Source organism: Pseudopipra pipra, chromosome W, assembly GCF_036250125.1.
Source record: "Pseudopipra pipra isolate bDixPip1 chromosome W, bDixPip1.hap1, whole genome shotgun sequence".
Lineage (NCBI taxonomy): Eukaryota > Metazoa > Chordata > Aves > Passeriformes > Pipridae > Pseudopipra > Pseudopipra pipra.
Genome location: NC_087580.1, coordinates 12,096,268 through 12,119,368, shown reverse-complemented (window position 1 = coordinate 12,119,368; position 23,101 = coordinate 12,096,268). Strand labels below are relative to the sequence as shown.

Sequence of the window (23,101 nt, the reverse complement as noted above, 5' to 3'; positions counted from 1 at the left end):
CTGCTCTGGCCTATCTTACTCTGGGTGGCCTTGACCCTCCTGCTTCCCCTTACAGCCCCCATGGAAGAGCCTGAGCTTGACAGCCCCAGCCTGTCCACACAGTCAGGCTTGGAGCCTTCCCATGAACCCAAGACCATCAGCCCCAGCACTGGTAACCAGGTGCCATCAGGGATGTCTCCGAGTTCTCCAGCACCAGAGACCAGCAACCCCAGCACCACCCAACAGGCAACATCGGAGCAGTCTCTGCAATCTCCCTCACAGGAGATGAGCAGCCCCAGCACTGAGAACCAGGTGACATCAGACTCATCCCACAGCAGCTCCTCAGAACCTGAGGACAGCACCTGCTCCAGCAGTCCTGGGCCTGACCTGACACAAAACTGCTCGTGCCAGCAACGTCGGACCCCATTCCATATGGCCGGTCCTGGACTCCCCATGACAGTAACTGCGAGTCACATCGAGTTCTGAGAGGCAAAACCCAAGGGAGACACAGCAGCGAGGACATCCCGAAGGCAAAACCACGCCCACCAGGAGTGTCAGACCCCAAATCCACAGAGCCGGTCCCAAAGTCCCCATGACAGGAGCCATGAGCCAGCACCAAGTCCTGGGAGACGCAGGCCCAGGCAGACACAAACAGGGACATCCTGCAAGCAAAAGCACTTCTGGCAGCAATATCAGACCCCCAATACACAGAGCCAGTCCAGAAGTCATCGTGACAGGAGCCGCGTGAGATCACCAAGGGCTGGGAGGTGCAACAGCGGCCAGAAGCATCGAGGACACCCCAAAGGCGAAACCAGTCCCGCCAGCAACGTCGGACCCCAGATGAATGCAGCCAATCTAGAAGTTGCCGTGACAGGAGCCGTGTGGCAGCCCCAAGTGCTGGGAGATGCACCCCCAGCCAGGAAGCACGAAGGACATCCCACACGTGAAACTGGTTCTGTCAGCAACGTATCAAATCCCTTTATCAAATCCCTTCAATAAATGTATAGGACTGCTTTTTAAAATATTTTTATGTATTTGCAAAATTATGCAAGTGGCACTTTTGATGTTGTAGCGTTTAGTATTTTCATTGTAAAGTTTCACCTGACACATTGGAGGCTATTGCAAAGACCAAGGCTTAGTAGTATCTTGTTCAGGTTTCCCTTTCATCCCCCTTGGCTTTTGGCACAGCTTTCCTTTCCTTCCTATTCTATGGTTTCCCCTTGGTGTTGCAAGGGAGATGTTTGGAATGTTTTGCAATCCAGCGGTGCCACCGCCTTGATGCACTGAAGGCAGGGAAGCACTGCCGGGGTGTTGGCAGCCCCGTCCTGTCCCTGCTGCCGGCGGCCCGGGGGCAGGAGCGCCCCGGCAGTGCCATGGCGGGGTTCTCCTCAGGTGTGGGCAGCCGCAGCCCAGCTCTGCGGGGCGGCCCCGGCGGTGCCATGGTGGGGTTCCCCTCAGGGCGGCCCCCACTGCCCGTGCACGGTGGTGTTACCGGGGCAGCCTCTTCCCCAGGCACATCTGTGGGCTGTGACCCAGCGGCGATCGCTTCCTGCTCTAAGAGCCTGCAGGAATGGCTGCCTGGCTCCAAACTGCCCGCCGGGAGCATGCTGGGATCGCAGGGGGAGCTCTGCCCAGGGCAGCCCCCACACTCAGTCGCCCCGAGCCTTCCCGCTCTCCCCGCACATGGCCGGCGCTTTGGGAACGGCCGCGGTCGGCGCTGGAGTGGCGGCGCTTGGGCACGAGGGAGCGCCGCGAGCCCGGGAAAAGAGTCAGGAACATTCTGGCACTGAGGGGAGTGCGGGCGCGGAACTTGGGCACAGAAATGATCGTGGGCCCGAGCGGGGGAGGGTCCTGGGCAATGGAGCGCAGGAGAGGAGGACGGCGAGCGATGAGTGCTGCAGGTTGGGCTTCGCTGCCCTGGAGGCAAAAACTGCACCGTGCACCATCCAGAGATTTCCCATCGACCTTTCCCAAAACCTGCCAAGTGGGACAGGACATCAGACCTGCGCCCTGCCCAGACCCCAGGAAACCCCCCCACGGCAGCCACCCCAGGCCCCACCATGGCAGGGAGGGCGTTTGGAGCAGTCACCCCACATTGTGAGTTCCAGGCCAGGCCAGGCCACTGCTTTCCACACAGCCCCAGCCCCCATTTGCCGACAGGGCTGCCCCTCACACCGCCCTGCTCACCATCTCAGCTCTCTGCGACAGCCCGGCGAGCCCTTCCAGCAGTAGCCTGGACATCCCCACATTTGGACAGCCCTGATGGCTCTCGATGTCAGGCTCGTCAGCCAACTCCTCTGACTCAGCCTTCCTGGAGGACGACTGCAGGAGCAAACAGAGCCGTGAGGGGCCGGCAGAGCCTGCAGGGCTGGCGGGAGGGGACCAGGGCCTTTAGTGGTCACTCACAGCCATGGGTTGGGGTGTGGGGGCCTTCTGCAGAGCAGCGGAAGCACTGTCTACTGCAGCAGGTTGGTAAAGTCCTCCAAGATCTTGGCCAGAGTGGCCCACGGTGGGCCAGTGTCCGTCAGGACGGCGACCGGACAGGACAGGAGTGCACCTACCCCCAGCAACGGGTCCCAGGGAGCCACCACGCAGGCAGGAACAGGCAGGGTGTCCCTGGGGACACAGGCCTGCCTCAGCCCTGGGCGCCCAGCTGCCCTCAGGGTGTCTCCAGGCCCCACTTTGCTCTCGTGTCTCCTCGGGACATCCCGAGAAACCCCATGTTCAGACAGCCCTGCGTGCCCCCAGGACACCCCTTTTCTGTCCCCACACCGCAGAGCCTGACCTGTGAGCCCTTCAGTCACATTAAATGCATAACATTTGCTCAAGCTTAAGAGAAACCATGGCTTTTGTTGCCTCTTCTCTTTCTCCCACTGACCAGCAAGAGCTTTTCCCCACTCAACAGCTCTTCCAGCACCTTCTCCCAAGGCCTTTGCCGCGCCCCAGGCCCCTGTGCGGCACCCCGAGCTGCCCCAGGGGTGGCTGAGTGGCCCTGCCAGGCTGGCGGAGTCTTGAGGGGGGCTTAGGGCTGAAGGGGGGAGGATGGCACCCAGGGGGATTCCTTGGATTCACCAAGGAAGGCCTAGACTAAACTACCCCAGGGATCCAGCTGGAAGGGCCAGGCTCCTCAGCATGCTGGGAGCTTTCATCTGCTGGCACAGCCCAGCTGAGCGGCCGCATTGGTCCATCTGAGGGGCCAGGAGCTGTAGTCCTACTGCTCTTGCCTCAGTTCTGTGTCTCTTCTACAGAATCCGAGCAAAGAAGCCCCCAGAAGCCCAAAGGGCCCTGGAACAGCCCCTCTCTGACAGCCCCAGAGGTGCCCTGGAGCCACTGCCCAGTGTGACCCCACTCAGGCACCTTCATGTAGAGGATTGGTTAGAAATGCGAGGACATATGAACATGGCTAAGGCTATGGATAAGCTGCTAAAGTATAAGATGCAGTCTGACTAGGCCCATGAGAAAGTGTGAGATAGCAGGGCCGTGAGAAAGCAGCAGCGTCCTTGGGTATTCTAAATTGGGCTGAAAAACAGGAGCTGGGCATTACCAAAACAGAGACACTTAACGAGCCACCTGTGTAAACAATGAAAGACAGTTAAGATGATATCACCACCTAACTGAGCACCAATAATGAGCCTAATTTCTGTAATATTCATGAACCTATTATAGAGTGTATATTAAGCTGTTGTCAATCTACAATAAACGAAGTTCCTGGATTCTCACATTGAGGTGTCTAGAGCTTTCCGTCGCGACACCTTCAGAGCCCTGCTCTGCCCTGGGGGGCTGGTGTGGGCGTCCGCGCTGCCTGGGGACAGCCAATGGGGACAACTGGCAGTCCAGGAAAGACGTGGGGAAGGCTATCTTGGCAAAGAGCCCCCCCACTTTGAATTTCCATCCCATCCCCTCAGGACTTGTTCATTTTCCCTTCCGGGCCCTCCAGGCCTAGAGCCCTCCTCATACCACAAGTCCTCTCTGAACCCTCTCTTGTGCTGGGGCTGCCTCAGCCTGGGCCATTTGCCCTCTCAGCACCCTAAGGCACCTTTGGATGTGCTCCAGAGGCCACAGTTTGTCCCCTGGTCCCCACAGTACCCCTCCATCCCCCTCCTCGCACCCTTCCTTGGAGCCTCACGAGCCCTCCCTTGGCCCTCGAGGGACACAAAAGCCCACAGTTTGCTCTTCTGCAGCCAGGAGAGGCCTCTTGGCCACAGACCCACCACAGGACTCCTCCACCTGCCCTGCAGCTGTCTTCAGGCCAGATCATACAATCACAGAACCATTTAGGTTGGCAAAGATCTGCAAAATCATCGAGTCCAAACTTGCGCCCATCCCCACCTTGTCAACTGGAGCAGAGCACTGAGGGAGTGCCATGTCCAGTCTTGTCTTGGATACCTCCAGGGATGGGGATTCCACCACCTCTCCGGGCAGCCCCTTCCAATGCCTGACAACCATTTCCATCAAGAAAAGCTTCCTCATGATCACACACAAAACCTCCTGAGGCCCTCAAGTGCACCCCAGGCCCCGCAGCAGAAACCACCCAGTCATCATGGCCAGGACCCCCGGGGCCCCCATGGGTCAGGAAAAATACACAGCTCGGGGGGGCAACCCCTACAATAAATAACTCGAGTAGCCGTTGTTTTTCTACTTTGCTCGATCCCAGAAGTCGCCCCTGCAGCGGGCCCACGTCTAAAGCTGCTCTTTCCAAGCCTCCTAGTCCTGGGGTTCGCCTACAGAAAATTGTTGAATTTAAAAAAAAAAGAAAAGGTGTGGCAGTGCTGTTCATGAAGCCTTCAGCAGTTACCAAGAGTTCTGTTCTGCAGAGATTTCAACTCTCTCCTAAATTCCACACTCGTGGCTTCAGGCCATGACTTGCCAGAGCAGTCCCAGAGCTGGCCACTGCCCAGAGATGCCCTGGGGCAGCTCAAGGGCCCAAGTGGGACAAGTGCCCCAGGGTGTGTGGGAGCCCTTTGGAGCAGGAGCTGGTGGGCAGGAAGGGCCCAGCTGGGGAGGGGCAGGGAATCCCCCCCCTCCAGCCCTGCTGCCCAGGCTGAGGAGGGTCCTCTCCAGCACAGCAGCACATCGTGTGCCCTTAGGGGCTGCACTGCCAGGGCTGTTCCCAGGAACTGACTGGCCAAGGTGAGGAGTGTCAGAGACTGAAATGGTTCATGACTGTCCTGGGTTAAAAAGGGCTTTCCCCTGAAGTTGGAAAGTGGTTAACCCCAGGAGGTGGTGTTCTTGGTGTTGACCCAATCAGCACCCCTGCAAAATTAAACATATCACAACAGGCTGGAAAAGAAGAGATTACGTAGCCGAGAGAAGAGCGGCAGCCACGGGCTGAGACCACGAGGAGAGAGGGGGCCAGGGAGCCCCACTGGGGGCCAAGACCCCCCAGGCCCCCGGCTGGGGCTGTAGAAACTCGGAACAGTGTTAAACTGGGCCCAGTACTGCGGCCAAGAGCCGAGGGAGTTTTTCTCCACTGTGAGTGGGCAGCAGGAGCGGCGGCAGAGACAGCACCGAACAGAGAGCTGTGGCTGAGAGCCAAGAAGACAGTCAGCAGGAGCGAGGTGGCACAGAGCCAAGCTGAGAGACACAGATGCCCGACAGAGAGACAGAGCACCAGGCTCAGCAGAGACTGTTTGGGGTGAGCCTGGCTTTATTTCTCCAAACCCTTTAAGACCCCTTTTGGAAGGAGGGGGTGGGCTTCCACTTGAAGGGAGTCCTGAAATGCAGCAGCAACTAGAGAGAGAGAGAGAGAGAGAGAAAGAAGCTGAGAAGCTCAGAGATGTCCTGGAGCTGGACCAGGACAGCCAGGAGGAATGTGGAGGGGGGAAGAGGCTTTCCTGCCCCCCTTCGCCATGCTGACAGTTTGAGACAGAGCAAAGGAGCTCTGCTGGAACGCTTGGGGCAAAAACTGAACTGAAAGCCCTAAATGTTCTGACTCAGGAGGAACTTGAATCCCCTGAGGAAGGGACTGTCAGGGGTGCCCAGTACCCCGTGATATGACTGTGGAGAGGCGAGTCTTGTCCCTGCTTTCGCAGTCCACGGGAGAGAGACCTTGGGCTGGAGACGAAGGGCCGAGGGGTGAGAGAAGACCCCTGTGTTGTAATGGAGAGAGAAAGAGATTTTCCAGCTCTGACAAATCCAGCTACGACTGCTGCCTTGAAGAGGAGAGACACTGCTGCCCTGAAAGTGGAAAGGATCTTTTCTTCTTCCCTTCTGAACTTTTATTGGAGGGAAAGGAGGGATTTGATCTAATGTAAATATATTGCTCTATCATAGGAGAGATAGTTAGAATTGTGTATAGAATGTATTATAGTATTTATTTGTGTAAGTAATAAACTGTAATAGAATTCCCTTCCCCCCATACCGAGCTGTGTTTTGTCTGAAAACCCTCTCACACTGAAACAAACGGGGGGGGGGGGGGGCTTGGACTTGGAAATTGGATTTGTGAGGGTCGCAAACTGCCACAATGATTTATGCATTCTGGGATTGCCAGGGCACTTCTGCAGGCTGGGAAGAGGCAGCTGGACCCATCCCCCCTGCCAGTGCTGCTGAAGGTGTCAAGCCCTGAAAAGGCGAGAAGAGCCGTGTTTCCCAGGCCCCTCACGGGAACTCTGTGCAGGCCCAGCAGACCTTGGAGGCTCGAGGCACGGCCCAGAACACTGTCCATGGATATAATAACTCATAACTTCTTGGAGTGTGGGGGCTTCCCTCCCCCACCCCAAACGGGTCAAGGCCACCACTTCAACTGACAGACATTGGAGCTGCAACTGCCAAGTTCCATCTCTGGACCCCGTGGGCAGTGACTATAGACAGCTTTCCACTCTCAGCTTTGCTTTCCCTTACTCTCCCTTACCCTTATCCTGCCTTTCCCTTATGCATTTTCCCTAAAGGTTCTCTCTATGCCATGTTGCTGTAGATGAGAGATAGAGATGATAACACCCAAAATGGCAACATACCTGTTTACCTTTGAAACAACACTGTTCTAAAATAAACCCTACATATATATGTTTTCAAACACCGATTATTCAGTGTCGTTTCACTCTAATCCACCCCAAGGGATTTATTAATAAGAACCTGGGTTACCCCCCCCCGTCTGGGACGGGTGGTAACAGACCCCTTGTAGCAGGATGTTCTACCTGGAAAAGAATCCCGTCAGAGAATGCAAGCACTGCCAGCTCTCTGTGGGGAGTTACTGCTGGTGCCAAGGGGTTGGTTTAGTGTTGAATTGGCCCAAACCCAGCCTGGTTCCCCAACCTTCCAACACACATCCTGCTTTTGGAAGCAGAGTTTGACAGATCAGCTGCTCACTGGCCTGGGAATATGTGACTGCTGATCCATCACTGGAGAAGCATAAAAGCCCAGGGCCAACTTTGACAGAGCAGATTCTTCCACAGACTTTGTTGAAGTGTGTGCAGCTTCTGCCGTGAAGCAGGGACAGCTCTTGATGGTCACTGCCCAGGGGGGAAAAGAAAGAGAGAGCTCTGCCTTGATTTATTTCTATCAGACCCCGCCGGGCCCTCCCCGCTTCCTGCCGGGATCGGACACCGCCGGCGGCCCCGGCCCTGCCGGGCTCCATCAGCCTGAGGAATTGCTGCGAAGGAGGGGCCGGGGCTTCCTCTTGGGCTTCGTCTCCCTGGCGCTGGGAGCTCGGCTTCTACCTGTGCCAGAAGGTGAGGGGGGTCCCAGGGGGTCGTGTGTCCCCCCAGAGCGTCTGTGCCCCCCCGGGGACCCCCCACCCCGGTGTCACCCCCTTTTCTCTCCCCACAGAGCTCCTGAGCCGGCGGCGGCCGCAGCCCCTCCCCAGGGCCTCAGGCTTAGCCTGGACCCCTCCCCGTCCCCGTGAGGTTTTTGGGGGGGTCGTGTGTCCCCCCTGTCCCTGCTGTCACTCTGCCTCCACCTGGTTGCTCCCAGTGATCCCAGGAAAGCTTCCCAGTTTTCTCCAGTGACAGATCTGGGAGACAGTGGGGGAGGGGTTTGAAGGAATCCCAAGGATTGGAGCTGAGTTTGGGGGGAGCAGAACCGGCCCCGGGATGGATCGGGAATGGGGACCCCTCTGTGTTCCCCCAATGTCAACTCGCTCTGGGGGGGCTTTGGGAGGGCACCTGCCCCTCAATAAAGCACCCAGCTCACCCCAAAACGTGCTGGGAACCCCCCTACACTTTCCCAAAGCCCTTCAAGGACCCCCAAACACACTCAAAGCCCACCCAGGACCCCCCCAACCCCTTTTCTGGGGGACTTCTCTGGGCACTGGTGGTGCTGGGAGCCCCCCCGGCTGCGGGCGAGGAGCTCTCGGGTGAGTGGGGGGTGGGAGGGGGGTGGTTGGTGGGATAAGGGGGGTCAGAGGGGATAAAGGGGTGGTGGGACCCCAAACTGAGTGGGAGGGGAGTGGGACCCCCCAAAAGTGGAGTGGGAGGGGCACTGAAGTTTGGGGGGTGATGGGGAATGGGTGGGAGAGGTCAGAAGAGTGGGGAAAAGGGGAGGGTGGGACCCCCAAACTGAGCATGAGGGGGCTGGGGAGTGGGGGGATGATGTGGAAGGGGTGGGAAGGAGGGCAAAAAGTGGGGGTTGGGACCCCAAAAGTGATCCTGGTTGGGCTGGGGATTGAGGGGACCACGGAAAAGCAGGAGGAACAGGGAGAAGGGTGGAAAAGGAGGGGTGGTCTGGTGGGTCCGGCAGTCCCATGGGGGTCTTTGGAAACCAGGTTTTGGGAAAGGGAGTGGTTCCCCTGAGGTCCCAACTTCCTGTGGGGTGCTGGAGGCTGCTGGATCCAATCTCAGCCTTGAATCTTGTCAACATTTTATATTTAGAGGAATTACAGAGGTGTGACTGAACCACTTTTGTCCCCCAGGTTTTAATGATGGCAAATCAGATCTATTGATAGAAATGAAATTATTTAGGGTTATGATGCCATGGAATGTTGATGCTAAAAAATAACTCCAGGGACACCTCCAGGGACAGGGACTCCACTCCCTCCCTGCCCAGCCCATTCCAAGGCCTGATAACTCTCTTGGGAAAAAATTCCTTCCCAATATCCAACCTAAACCTCCCCTGGCACAGCTCCAGACCCAGCCCTCTTGTCCTACTGCTGCTTCCTGGCAGAACAGCCCCAACCCCACCTGGCTACACCCTCCTGGCAGGGACTTGCAGAGAGTCAGGAGGTCTCCCCTGAGCCTCCTCTTCTCCAGCCTCAACACCCCCAGCTCCCTTAGCCTCTCCTCACACCACTTGTGCTCCACTCCCTTCCCCAGCCTCGCTGCTCTTCTCTGCACCTGCTCCAGCCCCTCCAGGGCCTTCCTCAACTCAGGGGCCCAGAGCTGGACACAGCACTCCAGGGGTGGCCTCACCAGCCCTCACTCCAGCCCAACAATCTCTTCCCTGCTCCTGCTGCCACACTCTTCCTCAGCCAGGCCACCATCCATTGGCCCTCTTGGCCACCTGGCCACACTCTGCCTCCTCTTCAGCTTCCTGTCCATCCCCACTCCCAGCTCCCTTTCTGCCTGCCTGCTCTCCAGCCACTCTGGCCCCAGCCCGGGGGGCTGACGGGGCTTCTTGTGGCCAAAGGGCAGGACCCGGCCCTTGGCCTGCTTGACCCTCATCCCCTTGCAATCAGCCCATGGATCCAGCTTGGCCAGGTCCCTCTGCAGAGCCCTCCTGCCTTCCAGCACATCAACACACCCCCAGCTTGGTGTCAGCTGCACATTTGCTGATGAAATGCCTGGTTCTGCAGCAGCTGCAGATGCTCAAGGGGCAGCAGGACCAAGTTGGGCCTGGGGGGGCCTGGAGGCTTTGGGGTGCGGGAGGGTCCTGGGGGAGCTGGGGAGGGGCTTTGGGGATTGGGGGTACAAACCTGGACAGACCAGTACAGACCAGGACAGACCAGTAGCTCCTCACTGCTCCCCAGATCTCTCCTGGAGCTGGGCCATGTTGTCATGGGACACCTGAGCCCCCCTCAGTGCCCTCCCAGTACAGCCCAGTGCCCCCAGTACAGCCCACTGTGTTCCTGTCCCAGGGTGCTGGGCGATCCCTCTTGGAGGGGTTGGAAGGGATTTGAGGGGGGGGCTGCGGGAGATTTGGGGGGATCTGCAGGGGTGGGATGGGGATTTAAGGGGGGCTAGGGGGGCTTTGATTGCATTTAGGGAAGTTAAAAGAGGTCTTGGGGGCTCTGGGGGGTCAAAGGGATATGTGTGGGGAGGGGATTAAAGGGAAAATGGGGGTTAGGGGACATTTGGGGGGGGTTAAAGGGGCCTGGGGGGGAGAGGAGGGGCTGCACCATGAGCAGGTGAATCCTGAAACCCCCCTGGTGTCCCCAAGACCCTCTTGGTGTCCCTAATTCCCCTCTTGACACTCCAAGACAACCCTGGTGTCTCCAGTGTCCCCAGGGCCTCCCCATTGCCATTATTCCCCCCTTGACACCTCCAATTCCACTGGCCCCAAGCTCCATCCCTGATGTCCCCAACCCTCCATCTCATCCCAGGAGCCCCCCCAGAGCCTCTGACCCCAGAAACTTCCCCCCCACATGCTCACAGAAAGGCCAAGGGCATCTGGGGACACCTTGGGGATAGTTGGGGGGCTTTGCAGGGCACTGGGGGATTACTGGGGGATACTGGGACACACTGGGGGGAACCAGGGTGTGGGAGGCATGTCCAGGGCACAGGGTACGTGCCGGGGCAGAGAAGCCCAAGGGAGCATGCGCCGACACAGGTAACCTCATTGGTTAAAGGAGTCACAGGGTGTTAAAGGATAAAACCGCGCCGAATTTGAAATAAACTCTCTTTGTTCACCATCACACGAGGAGGTGTTTTTCCTTATTATATAAGGACATTTGTGTCTCCTACACACGGCGCACCCGAACTTGGGACTCTTTTAACTTATATTAAGTCAGTTTAGATTATCCTGAACCAGGAAACTCGTGGTAGATTCCGGTTATCGAGTCTATTATTTTGACTCGGGAATCTTTCACCACAAAAAACCAAGATGTCTATAACCCGTTGTCTCAGTGACGTCTGAGAAACGGAAAGTTAGTTTAGGAGCTCCCAAATATTAGGAAAAGTGCACAGGAACGAGAGGAAGAAAGAAGAAAGAAAAAGCCGACAGATCGAAGCGGCCGGAGAGGACGGCCCTGATTCCGACCCCGAACCTCGCAGACACGCCAGAAGAAAAAAAAGCCGGCAGGCGAACAGCCAAGTCGGAACTGAAAGTGCTACACAAAGGAACTCCCAGCCATGTGCTCCGGCACCTGCCTGGAGCTAAGGGAACATAAGATGCTTCGTTTCCATAGCAACCTCACAGAGACATTGAAACATTAACTTTACTGCTAAAATCTTACCGTATTCTGAACCAAGACACACACACAAGCAATTACCAAACTTGCAACGCAGGAACAGAAACTCAGGGGACATAGAGGGGGGAGGGAGAGGAGCCGTTCGTGATTTAAGTACTGGGTCAGGAACCGGGAGCCCAAGGGATGCAGGTCAGCGGGAAGGGACGGGGCTTGTGACGCGAGATCCCAGCCCATGGCACCACCGCGGGGGGCCCCGTAATGGTGATGGGGGGGTTAACCCAGTTTATTTGCCACCCCATAGCGCGAATGGTCGCCGACCACACGCCCAGGCATGGGTGCCACCATCTTCCCCACCACACGGACCAGACACCGATCCTTCTCTCTGGCCCCGGCGCAGCCCCGCCCCACCCACAGACACCAAGGGGAAAGCAACCCCACCCCCTGCCCACCGCCCACCACCACCCCCCCAGGGAACCGGGTTCACTGGAGCCACAGAGGGGGAGGAGTGGGGGGATGGGGAGAAGGAACCAGGGATGGTTCCACCGGGAGGGAACGTGGAGGCGAATGGGGGGAAGTCAGTTAACACCTGGGAACAATGTCTGGGCAAGGCACTTCAAGTGGGAAGCTTGAATAATATTCAGCCGTGCCCAAACGAATTCAGCCAAAGCCAGTCCCCTCAGCGTCAACCCCTGTATGGGGCTACAGAGAAACTGAGGCCTTCGGTAAGAGAATCTGGTATGTCCTTAACCAATACTCTCAAGTATTTGGAGGCATTGAGTTCCATCTATTTTTTCACCACATATGACTGGAAAGAACTAATGAAAATAGTTCTTAGTGACACCCAATATACAGTCTGGTTAGCTGACTTTCAGAAAAATTGCTCTGCTTATATTAAATACCCACAGGCAGGCGTCACAGCACACCAGTTAAGTGGGGATGCAAATTATAATTCATTAGATACACAATCTAAATACCATAGAGAAATATGCGACGTAGTAGCCAGGCAAGCCCTAAAAGCTATGAAAAACACTCTCACTACAAACCAAGATAATTACCTGTTTCCCATTAAAGTGTTACAAGGTTGTACTGAGCCAAATTTGAGATGTTTAGACCAGCTGCAGTCTGCTTTAAACAAGCAAGTTGAATACAATGAAGCCAGAGAGATGCTGTATAAGCAGTTGGCTCTTGAAGAGGGGAATACAAGCTGTGAAAGAGCCTTGCAGACCCCTCCTGCAGGGGAAAATTGCAACATTCCTGAACTGGTTCAACCCTACCAAAGAGTTAGCTCTGAGAAGCACCAACCTGCCTTTTTAGCTGCAGCCTTAGATGCCCAGCTAAGAGTACAAAAAGAAGTCAGACACACAGGTAGTTGTGTTAGATGTGGAGACACTGATCACTCTCAGAAAGATTGCCCCTGGAGACCTCTAATAGCAACATTTCATAAGCACCCTAACAGCAGGGAATGGACTGAGTTGTACCAAGGGTGCCATAAGCAAGGCAAGAGATAGGTCGCAAGCATTGCACTGCTTGTGGGGGTACTGCTTGCTGTACTCCTTTGTAGCACCACTTTTCATGTGGAAGAGAGGAAACAACTTAAGGCAAGCCACAATATGCCAATAACCAGCCCCCAAAATACCCATGTACTCTGCACCCCCAAGAAAGGGGACAGGTGGAAAACACTGCAAATGTTAAGAGCAGAACACGCAGTCAAAAAACATGCAGAAGCCTTGCAGCTTGGACTGCCCCTACCTATAAAGCTTCCAGGAAATTGGTCACTAGTGGTAACTGGTTCAAAGAACTATTCCTTTACCACCCTTATACACCATGGGGATGCCCAGAGACTTTTCTCTCTCGTCATGGCCACGAACAATGCACAGCCTATGCAAAATCACTGCTGGGCTGTCCCTCCTCAGGAGATGCAAAGTAACCTGACAAGGTATCAAACAGCCATAATACATCATTATGCAGAGGACACATTGATAACCACGGCCACAAGAAATGAACTGCCATTCATTGTTACTGCTCTAACCAAAATTGTTCAAGATGCAGATCTTCAGATTGTTTCAGGAAGGATCCAGCAACCACAACTCTGGGCTTGCCCTGGACAGGAATCCACGCAGCAAAAAAGTTCTCCACAGCTGCTACAGCTCAAGGTAAAAAACACTTTATATTTACACGAGTTGCAGAAGCCTCAGGGAGCTGTCAATTGCTTAAAACCTGTTTTAACCATAACCACAAGGGGCCTACACCCTCTCTTTGTATTGCTAAAGGGGAACTCCAACCTAAAGTCTGACAAATCTCTAGCTGCAGAGGCAAACCAAGTGTTAGAAAATTGTACCAAGGTGATACAAGCAGACAAAACAGGAGAAATCCTGAAAGGCAAATCTACCTAGTCCTAATTCCCAGCAGGTACCGACTTTGCAGTATTGTTCAGTGGGATCAAACTGAGAGAAGCCCACTGTTAGTTCTAGAATGGCTCTTCCTGCCACACACACACCACCTAAAAAATGTGTAAACTGTTAATGAGATGTTTGCAAAGCTTGTCATTAAAGGCAGAGCACGACTGCGGGAATTGGACAGAAGAGATCCTGCCTTTTGTCAACAGTCCAGCTTCAAAGGACAATTTGGATAGGATGACAGCTGAGGACGCAGGATCCCAAACTGCCTTGGCAAATTTGGGTGGTAATATTTCAATCCATCTCCTTAAGCACAGATTGTGGGCAGAAAATGTGGCTTTTACCTTTAAAAGCCACACCAGATGCAAACCTGAAACAGTAAAAGGTCTCAGAGCCTTCACAGATGCATCTGGGAAAAACACAAAATGCTGCAATGTCTTGAGTAAATCCTGCCACAGAACAGTGGGAACGAGAACTACAGACCGTGAACCAAGGCTCTGTGCAGGTTCTGGAACTGGCTGCCGTTCATATTGCCTTGGAAAGTTTTCTGAACAACCCTTAATGTTGTATCTATGTCTGTTATACTATAAGGTTCATACCCTGTCTTGAAAGTTAATTTCCTTGAGATATTGTTAACCCTCACCTGTTGTTTGAAATGCGTTCTGTTTGGTTCCCGTGATTTACAAAAGGTATGATTTCTATACAATACACACAAATCACATGCTGACAGGTCAGAGTCAATAACTGACAGAAACTAAGAAGCTGGTAAAGCAGCAATGTTTAACACCATACCCAGAGTTCTAGAGCAAGCAAAATTAACTCATTCATTTTTCCATCAGAATGCACATTCTGTAAAGAGCCAATTCCAACCCACGATTAATAAAGCTCAGACATTATCAGGGCATGCCCACACTGTCAAGCAATCACACCCATGCCATCTCAGGAAAGCATTAACCCTAGAGAGTTAATGGCAAATGAGATCTAGTGAACAGATATACACATCTCTGAACTGGACATATTGAAATATGTACATGCACATAGATACACATCCACAAAACATAACTGCCACAGCATCCACTGGACAAAACGCAAGAGTGTAAAACACAATGATTTAGTTGCTTAGCAACCTTTGGTACCCAAAAATGGATTAACAATAATAATAAAACAGCTTTACTTCCTATCAAATAGGAAAATTCTCACGTCACAACCATTCCACACTAACCTATAAGACAAGCAAATGACACATTGAAACACATACTAGATAAAAACAAAAAGGGTGAGAATCTGTGTAGCCTGCAAGAACATCTGTAAAAAGCTATGTATGTTATCAGTTTTTTAAATTGTGACAGCACTGAAAAGCGTAAGTATGAAAAGCAACATAAACCCCAGGCTTGTGCCTCTCCCGAACCACTGGTCATGGTAAGGAACTTGATTTCAGGACAGTGGACGAGATCCCTAGATTTTGTGACGGGGGAGGGAGCTATGCCTGTGTAGCTACAGGAAAAGAACTTAAGCAGATTTCTTCCAGGTGTGTAAAATCCTATTCAGGTACACGACCACAGCAGCAGGAACCAGAGTAACACAGAAGTTTAAAAAGAGTTATGTTTATGTTCCAGGTTTACATTAAGGAATGACCAATGTGGTAAAAAGCAGTCTGTAAAATGTGTGTGTATGTGTGTGTGTGAGTGAAGGTGGCCACCGACGAATGAAAATGAATGAAAAGAGTGAATGAATGAAAGAGTTGTTTGACTGGTCAAATATTAAAACACAAAACACCTCACTAAATACATTACCTCAGCCACAAGGTCACTTCTAAGAAAATTTAGTTTTGCTAAGATTATCCTGTTTTTTAAATAAAGTTGAATTCCCTAGTTATAAAACCCCTCAGATTAATAAAGGTTGTAAGTTTATACACGGTTGGCCTAAGGCCCCTAAGTTAATAAAGTTATTTCTCCAAGTTGCACTACCCTTTAGGAATATAAGAAAGTTTTATAAGGTATACCATAGAAGTATAAGAAACCAAGCAAGCGATGTGCTGGGTCATTGCAAACCTTGGTAGTTTACAATGTACTGTTCTGAATGTTTGCACTGTTGTTGTTTTGCACTGTTTTCGTGACTTCTTTAGATAATTAAGAGCAGGGTGATGTGAGAGGTGTGTCCAGGGCACAGAGGACGTGCCGGGGCAGAGGAGCCCAGGGGACCATGTGCAGACATAGGTAACCTCATTGGCTAAAGAAGTCACATGGTGTAAAAGGATAAAACCACACCGAATTTGAAATAAAGCTCTTTTTGTCTCAGCACCACACGAGGAGCAGTTATTCCTTGTTACACAAGGACTTTGCGTCCCCTACAGGGTGAGTGGCTTGGCGTCGGCTGAGGAGCTCTGGCTGTACGAGTTCAGGTTGATATAGTAAAGGGACTCAAGAAATTTAGGGTTGCAAGGAAATAAAGAATTTATTGAAGAACAAATAAGCAAAACGGCGAGCCGGGCGATCGGAGGAAGCCCCTTGTTCCTGCCACGGTCCGCAAAAGGGAACAACAGGGCAGCACTTCTTATACCCTTTCACAACCACCTCCCCCCAATGTCACCTCATCTGTCCTTTGGCTCCAGTTTCGCGGGTTAGATTCTGTTTGGTTCCCCTTTCGCAGGCTGTAGTGGTTTGAACCAGATTTTCCCCCAGAGGCTAAGAAAGTGGTAACCCCCAAGGGGTGGTGGCACTTGAGCTTTGAACCAATCTGCGCTCCTGCAAAATGTAAACATACCACAAGCAAACGGAAGAGAAGAGTTGTAGTTTTGTTGTTGTAGGAGAGGTAGCCATGTTGTGAGCCACGAGGAAGGGGCTCGGAGCCCCTTGGAGGGCTCTGGCCCCCTCCCGACCCCCGGCTGGGGGGACTGCAGAGACTTGGAACAGTGTTAGACTGTTAGTAGTTAAGCTGGGAGATGTTTTCTCCACTGTGAGTGAGCAGAGACAGCAGCGGCAGACGCAGCGTCCAGAGACTCTGGCAGAGAGCCAGGACAGATAAGAACTGAACCGGAGAAGCAGCAGAGACATGCAGCTGAGTAAGGGAGACACCGAGTTGTCCCAGAGAGCCGAGAAGGAGAGTCAGCAGCAGAGCTACAGAGTTTTGGGGGTAAGAACTGAACCAAACCCCCCAAACTCCTTTGAGACCTCCAGGAAAGGAGGGACATGGACTCCTATTTTGGAGAGTAGTTTTGGATGTGCAGCACCGGAGGGAGAGGAGCTGAGAAGCTCAAAGATGTCCTGAAGCTGGATCGGGACAGAAAAGGAATGTGGGGGGAGTTGACCTTGGCCCCCCCGCTGCTGCTGACAAGCCTGGCAGCCTGGAACAGAGCACAGGAGCTCTGGTAGAACTCTTGAGGCAAAGGCTTGCAACTGAATGCTGCCCAAGATGTTCTGACTCAGGGGTGAATCCCCCGAGGAAGGGACTTTCACGAAGATGCCCCTGCATTTCGTGATATGCCTGTGGTGAAGCCAGCCTTGTCCCTGCTGGCAGTCCACAGATGAGGCCTTTGCTTGGAGTTGAAGGAGAGCCAAGAGGGGTGAAAGGAGACCCCCTGTGTCTTGAAGACCCTCGTTTTGGAGACGACGGGCCAAGGGGCTTGGAGACCCTCTTGTGTGTATTGAAAAGAGATCCAGCTATCAGCTGCTGCATGTGAAGAGGACTGCTGCCGTAGAGAAACTGCTCAGAGACTAGAAGGGATCTGTCCTTCTTCCCTCCTGGACTTTTATTTGGAGGGGGGAAGAGATCTGATCCATTGTAAATACTTATGTCATGGTAGAGATAGCTAAGATTGTATATAATGTATTGTAGTATTTATTTGTATAGTCATTGTAATATATTCCCTTTCCCCCATTTGGAGTCTGGTGTGTTTTGTCTGGGAAAAAAACCCCATCTCACATTAGATTGAGATGTGACAAGGGGCTAGGACGAGGGAATTTAGATTTTGAGGATTTCAAACCATGACACGGGCCGACTCCTGTTTGGTTCCTCTTTTTGCAGGCTAATCCTGTTGCTGGGAGACATCAGCCAATAGACCAGTAGTCAATAGTCTCTATGGGCCGTGATGCTGGAATTTTCCATTGCAGGTAGTGGTTTTTCAATCCAGACCTCGTGGTCTACCCCTCCCCCTGCTTTCTCCATTTTGATTCCTACAAATGTGCTTAGAACAAGTACTTTTAAGAACAACAAGGCATAATGTGACAATTCATCTCTGCGTTGTGGTTTGTTAGTCAGCAACTCAACAGATCTTGTGGTTAGTTATTACACAACTCTCAAACTTGTGCTTTTAACAAAACGCTAAATATAACATTATAACATTATTGATTTGTCTCGTACTTCGATCTGCAAATTTATTCTTTAATAATCTATAAAAAGGTCATAGATTTCTGACAGGGCCCTGATGATGAGATCTTTGCACTCAGCACTGTCCTTCATGTACTCGTGAGCTTCGACGTTGTTCAGACTGTAGGAGTGCCAGTCGAACCTGGAACATGCAAGGAAGAGGTTAGAATACTAATGCTGATGGTTTCCCCCTCGGCAGCCTTTGGGGACAGCTTCAAAGCTGTGCTGCACCCACCTTGTCCAGCAAGCAGGCGATGTACTGCCTCCTGTTCTGCGGGTCGTGAGCGATCCACCTCAGCACAGCCTCGAGCATGGCTTCTTCTCGCCTCACGTTGAGCTCATCCTTCTCGATGATATGTGCCAGCTCCTCAGCAGAGAGGGCTAGGAACTCCTCGGACACCTGGGACACCTCCTCGAAGTGATGCAAGATGTAAGCGCAGGCGGCTGCGCGCAGGTCAGGGCAGTAGTAATAGCTAGTTAATCTCCAGATGCCAATGCAGTTCTCAAAGCAGAGCCTGGAATGGAGGAACTCGCAGCACAGGTTGATGATGCCCATGACGTTGAACTGGTCTGCTGCAGCCAGCAAACTCTCAACGTTGTCCTCCGTGATCGGTACTGTCCCAGTGTAGGCGTAATCGATGATGAGACCCATCATTTCAGCTGAAACACCAGGGATTTGATAGACCATCTTGTCCCAGTTGGTAAACAGTATCCTGAAAACACAGCACTGCTGCATTAAATCCTGTCCTTGGGTCCCCTGTGTTTCCCGAACTCCCAGGGCAACAGTTTAGGCACTGGCAGGAGCCCTGCTGGGAGGCCCCATAGTTTATTAATTAATGTTTTACTTGCTGGTTGTTTGAAAAAGGAGAGAAAGCCTCTGGCTGGGGACAGGGAGCACCAGGGTGAACGGCCCTCATGCTTCCACAGGAATCACAAAATCACAAAATGGCCTGGGTAGGAGGGGACCTTAAGGATTATCCCATTCCAACCCATGCCATGGGTAGGAACTCCTTCCACTAGACCAGGTTGCTCCAAGCCCCATCCAACCTGGCCTTGGACACTTCCAGAGATGGGGCAGTCACAGCTTCTCTGGGCAACCTGTGCCAGGACCTCACCACCCTCACAGGGAGGAAGTTTTTCCAACTATCTAATATAAACCTCTGTCAGTGTGACGCCATTACCCCTTGTCCTGTCACTCCAGGCCCTTGTAAATAAATTCTTGTGTTTCCAGTACTGACCCGAAGTAGACACTGCAACAGGAGAGGATTTGCTTGTGCGCTTTGAATTCCACTCCATCAACTGCTATGATGACATCACAGGGTCTCTCTTCAAGGCGGAGCTCGTTGGAGATGCAGCAATTCCTTTCTCTCGTCTCCCTCTCCATGTTGGAGGATGAGCTATCCCCCACCTTGGAGTCTGAGGCAGAGTGGACCTATCTGATGTGCGTGGAACACTCTGGTGTTGCCTGGAAACATCCAGCGCTGAACCCACTCGCTGGCTCTGGATTGTGACCCGTGATGACATCACAACCACAGGGGTGACCCAGGCCCAACATTCCCTGGTTGCCCGGCGCCTTCACTTCCCCTCGGCCCAGGTTCTGCTGAACCCCGGGCCTGCACAATGTTAATGGTTGCTGGGAGCAAAATCGTCTGTGTGATCCCCCAGCATAAGAATAATGAATAATAATAATAATAAATAATCCTCAGTATTATTTTGCCAGAGTGTAAAAGTCCCGAAAGGTGGGCACTGACTGCTGCTGAAGTGCCTTGTGCCACCTCACCCAGGAGGAAGCTGAGGCACAGCCCAGCTCCTGTCAGTGCTGAAGTCGCACACACTGCCCCTGATTTGGCACTCGAGGTGTGCCAGGGGAGGTTTAGGTTGGCTCTTGGGAAAGCTTTTTCCCCAAAAGGGCTGTCCAGCCCTGGCACAGCTGCCCAGGGCAGCAGCGGTGGCGTCCTCATCCCTGTCCAGGTTTAAAAGCCGTGTGGCTCTTGGGGACATGGGTTAGTGGTGGCCTTGGCAGTGCTGGGGGACGGTTCTCTGCGGGCATTTCCCGCACAGGGTTCCGCGACTCCGCGTCCCCGGCGCTGCGGGGCGGTTCAGTGCCGGGCCCTGCCCGCGGCTTCTTTATTGGAACCTTTCCTTTCTGTTTCGCCCTCCCCGCTCGCTGCGGCAGAAACGAAACCGCCGGTCCCGCCCCGCGCTGCTGCGGGCGCCGGGCGGAGGCGCAGCCGGGGCACGGGGGGTCCCCCCGCACCCCCTGCCCCGAGCACGCCCCGAGTCCCCCCCGGCCCCGCGGCCGCGTTCCGGTCCCGCCCCCCCGGCCCCGCCCCGCGGCTGCGCGGCCCGGCGGGAGCGGAGCGGGAGCGATGGTGAGCGGGGTCCGCGGGCCGGGAGCCCGGGCTGGGGCAGCGGCGGCCCCGGGGCTGGGCGGGGGAGCGCGGCCAGGAGGGCGCTGGAGGCTCCTCGGTCCCACCAGGGCGGCACCGAGCGGGGTCTCTGCTCTGCCCGCAGGTGCCCGAGCTGGAGAAAGCCACGGTCCGGATCCGGCAGCCCGAGCGCGTGCGGGGGATCCTCCGGACCCTCCGGGAGCAGGGGGTGGCCAAGCTGCAGGTACCGGCCCCGGCGGGGCAGGAGGTGCATCGCTCACGCTCCGTCCTTGTCTCAGCTGGCCCTTCCTCACCCCCCCGGCTGCGGCGCGGTGTGCAGGCGGAGGGGAGAAGCCCCAGAGGAGACGGAGGACGGGGCTGGTGGCTCTCCCCGGACGGTCCTTTTGGCTCCCGGTTATGAAACTCAAACCGTGCCCCACTCCCCAAACCCCTCCTCCGCCCAGGCAGCTCAATAAGAGGAGGAAGGGGAGGGATGTTTGTACCTGCAGTGTCTGTCTGGAGTGAGGTGAGGGTCAGCCAGGCTGCCAAGAGCTCCAGGTGTGCTCAGAGGGAAGCTGCTCAGTGACACAGTTTGGTTGTGTTTAGGAAGTGTGATGCTTTGGAAGACTTCAGAAATGCTGGTTGTGTTGTTTATAGTCTGTTTAGACCTGATGTTCACTCTGTTCTTTTCCCTCTGTCCGACACTCCAGCTGAAGGACCTGCTGCACTATTACTATCCCATTGGAATTGATCCCAACCGGACTCTGGAAGAGAAATGTCCCCTCATGGTGGAGTGGTGAGTGCTGTGCATGATGATCTTGACCTTGCCCTGACAACCTCTTGTCCCTGAGGACTGCAGGACGCAAGGCTTGAGCTGTCCCTGGGCTTTGTGGTGATCCTGGGGAATTTAGTTGTGATTCTGACCGCCGAGGGCCTCTGCCCCAGAGCTCACTGCTGCCTTTCCCCAGGTGGACCAGGGCCCATGAGCTGCTGGTGCAGCAGAAGATCTGCAAAGATGACATGGCCCAGATTGTCAGAGAGTCAGAAGTGATGCTGAGGTATGGACATGGGGCTGTGGTGCTGAGGTATGGACATGGGGCTGTGGTGCTGAGGTATGGACATGGGGCTGTGGTGCTGAGTTATGGACATGGGGCTGTGGTGCTGAGGCACAGGCACAGGGCTTGGCTGCCCTCGGCCCTTCTCTCCTGCCTGTGCAGCCAGGTTTCTCTGCTGTCACCAGGCTCTGTGCTGCTGAGCTCACTCCCTGGCTGCAGGCTGCTCCCTTCCTGCGCAGAAACCGCTTCCCCCTCCCTTGGGCCTTGGCGAGGAGCAGCCGAGGGGCCGGCACTGGGCATGGCTCTCCATGTGCAGGGCGGGATGCGGGGGCAGCTCCTTGCTTCCAGCAGAGATTTGTTCTCTGCACTGGAGCTGCTGGGCCTTGTCCAGGCCCTTGGCTCAGCAGCAGATTTCACCCACAGCACAAAACCTTTGCTCTAAAACTTGCTGCTACAGCTGCCCTGGCAGCGATGGCCCTAAGGCTGGCTCAGGGAGCTGGGCTTTGACTGAGCTCCCAGGCTCAGGGAGGAGATGGCACCGTACGTCTGGGTTTTCTTGAGCCCAAGTTCCCCTTCTGCATGGAATTGTGTCCTGGCAGACTGAGGCTGTCACAGGTTGGCCTGATGGTCCTGCCAACCAGTCTGACCTGTTGCACATTTCCCACGTGGTTCCTGGCAGTGCCCTGTGCCCCCGCTGAGCAGGGGGTGTGATCAGGAGGTGCCAGACAAAGGGCTGGAGTGCTCCATGTTCCCGTGAGCACCCGCCCGACCACTACACCCAGAGCTCTCCGGGGTTCTGCACAGGGAAGGCCACAGGAATGCTGGTGCCACGGAGAGCTCGTGCTGTTTGCAGAGCTCACCTGTGTGTTTCTGTTTGGGAAGTGCTGGACAGAAACAGGAGCTGGGCTGGGCACGCTGCCAGCCCAGAACACCGGGCACCGTGCTGGGAGCTGGTAACACAACCCCATGCAATGGACACTCCTGCTCTAGGGATGGCTTCAAGGAATTCTTTGATCAGCTGCACAAGAACAATGTCCCCCTGTTCATCTTCTCTGCTGGCGTCGGTGACGTCCTGGAGGAGATTATCCGCCAGGCCAGCGTCTTCTACTCCAACGTCAACGTGGTGTCCAACTACATGGACTTTGATGATGACGTGAGTTTCTGCACCACACTGGTGTGGTGAGAGGAAAGGTGTGGGCTGGGACCAAGGGCTGGGACACGATTAACAGTGCCACCACTGGGTTAAGAGCTGTCTGTCTGTCTGTCCTGTGTGCTCAGGGAGTCCTCACGCACTTCAAGGCACCCCTCATCCACACCTACCACAAGAACAACACCGTGCTGCAGGCACAGATTACTTCCAGCAGCTGAGCACGAGGACGAACATCATCCTTGTTGCCGGTGTATTTTGGTTCTAAAAAAATCTCCGGAGCAGTTAATTAGGGGTGAGATATGAAAGGGTTTATTTGCCAAGGCAATAGATGATATAGACGCGCGCGCGCCGGGCATGCCCGAAAGGTTACCTTTTATAACATTATCCATCCAATCCCAGATGTGTCCACCCTTTGGCCCTTCCTCTGGACCGCTCCTGGCCCTCCCCCTGAGAATTGGGTCTGGGGTCTTTTTGGGACCACTTACTTCATCATCTTCAACTTCATCAGA

At 54.2% G+C, this 23,101-nt stretch overlaps 1 protein-coding gene and 1 long non-coding RNA gene across 2 annotated transcripts; one reads left to right on the top strand and one right to left on the bottom strand.

Moving 5' to 3' along the window:
* Positions 1-29: 29 nt before the first annotated feature.
* LOC135406218 (uncharacterized) lies at positions 30-1,043 on the top strand. Its single transcript, XR_010426235.1, has 2 exons — positions 30-151; positions 262-1,043. It is a non-coding gene; the product is annotated as an uncharacterized LOC135406218 (long non-coding RNA).
* A 16,957-nt stretch (positions 1,044-18,000) lies between these two features.
* LOC135406079 (kelch-like protein 10) lies at positions 18,001-19,601 on the bottom strand. Its single transcript, XM_064640637.1, is given in 4 exon segments — positions 18,001-18,136; positions 18,138-18,160; positions 18,254-18,731; positions 19,257-19,601. Coding segments are annotated over 4 exon segments (750 nt in total). The 5' UTR covers positions 19,403-19,601; the 3' UTR covers positions 18,001-18,033.
* Between the last annotated feature and the right edge of the window lie 3,500 nt (positions 19,602-23,101).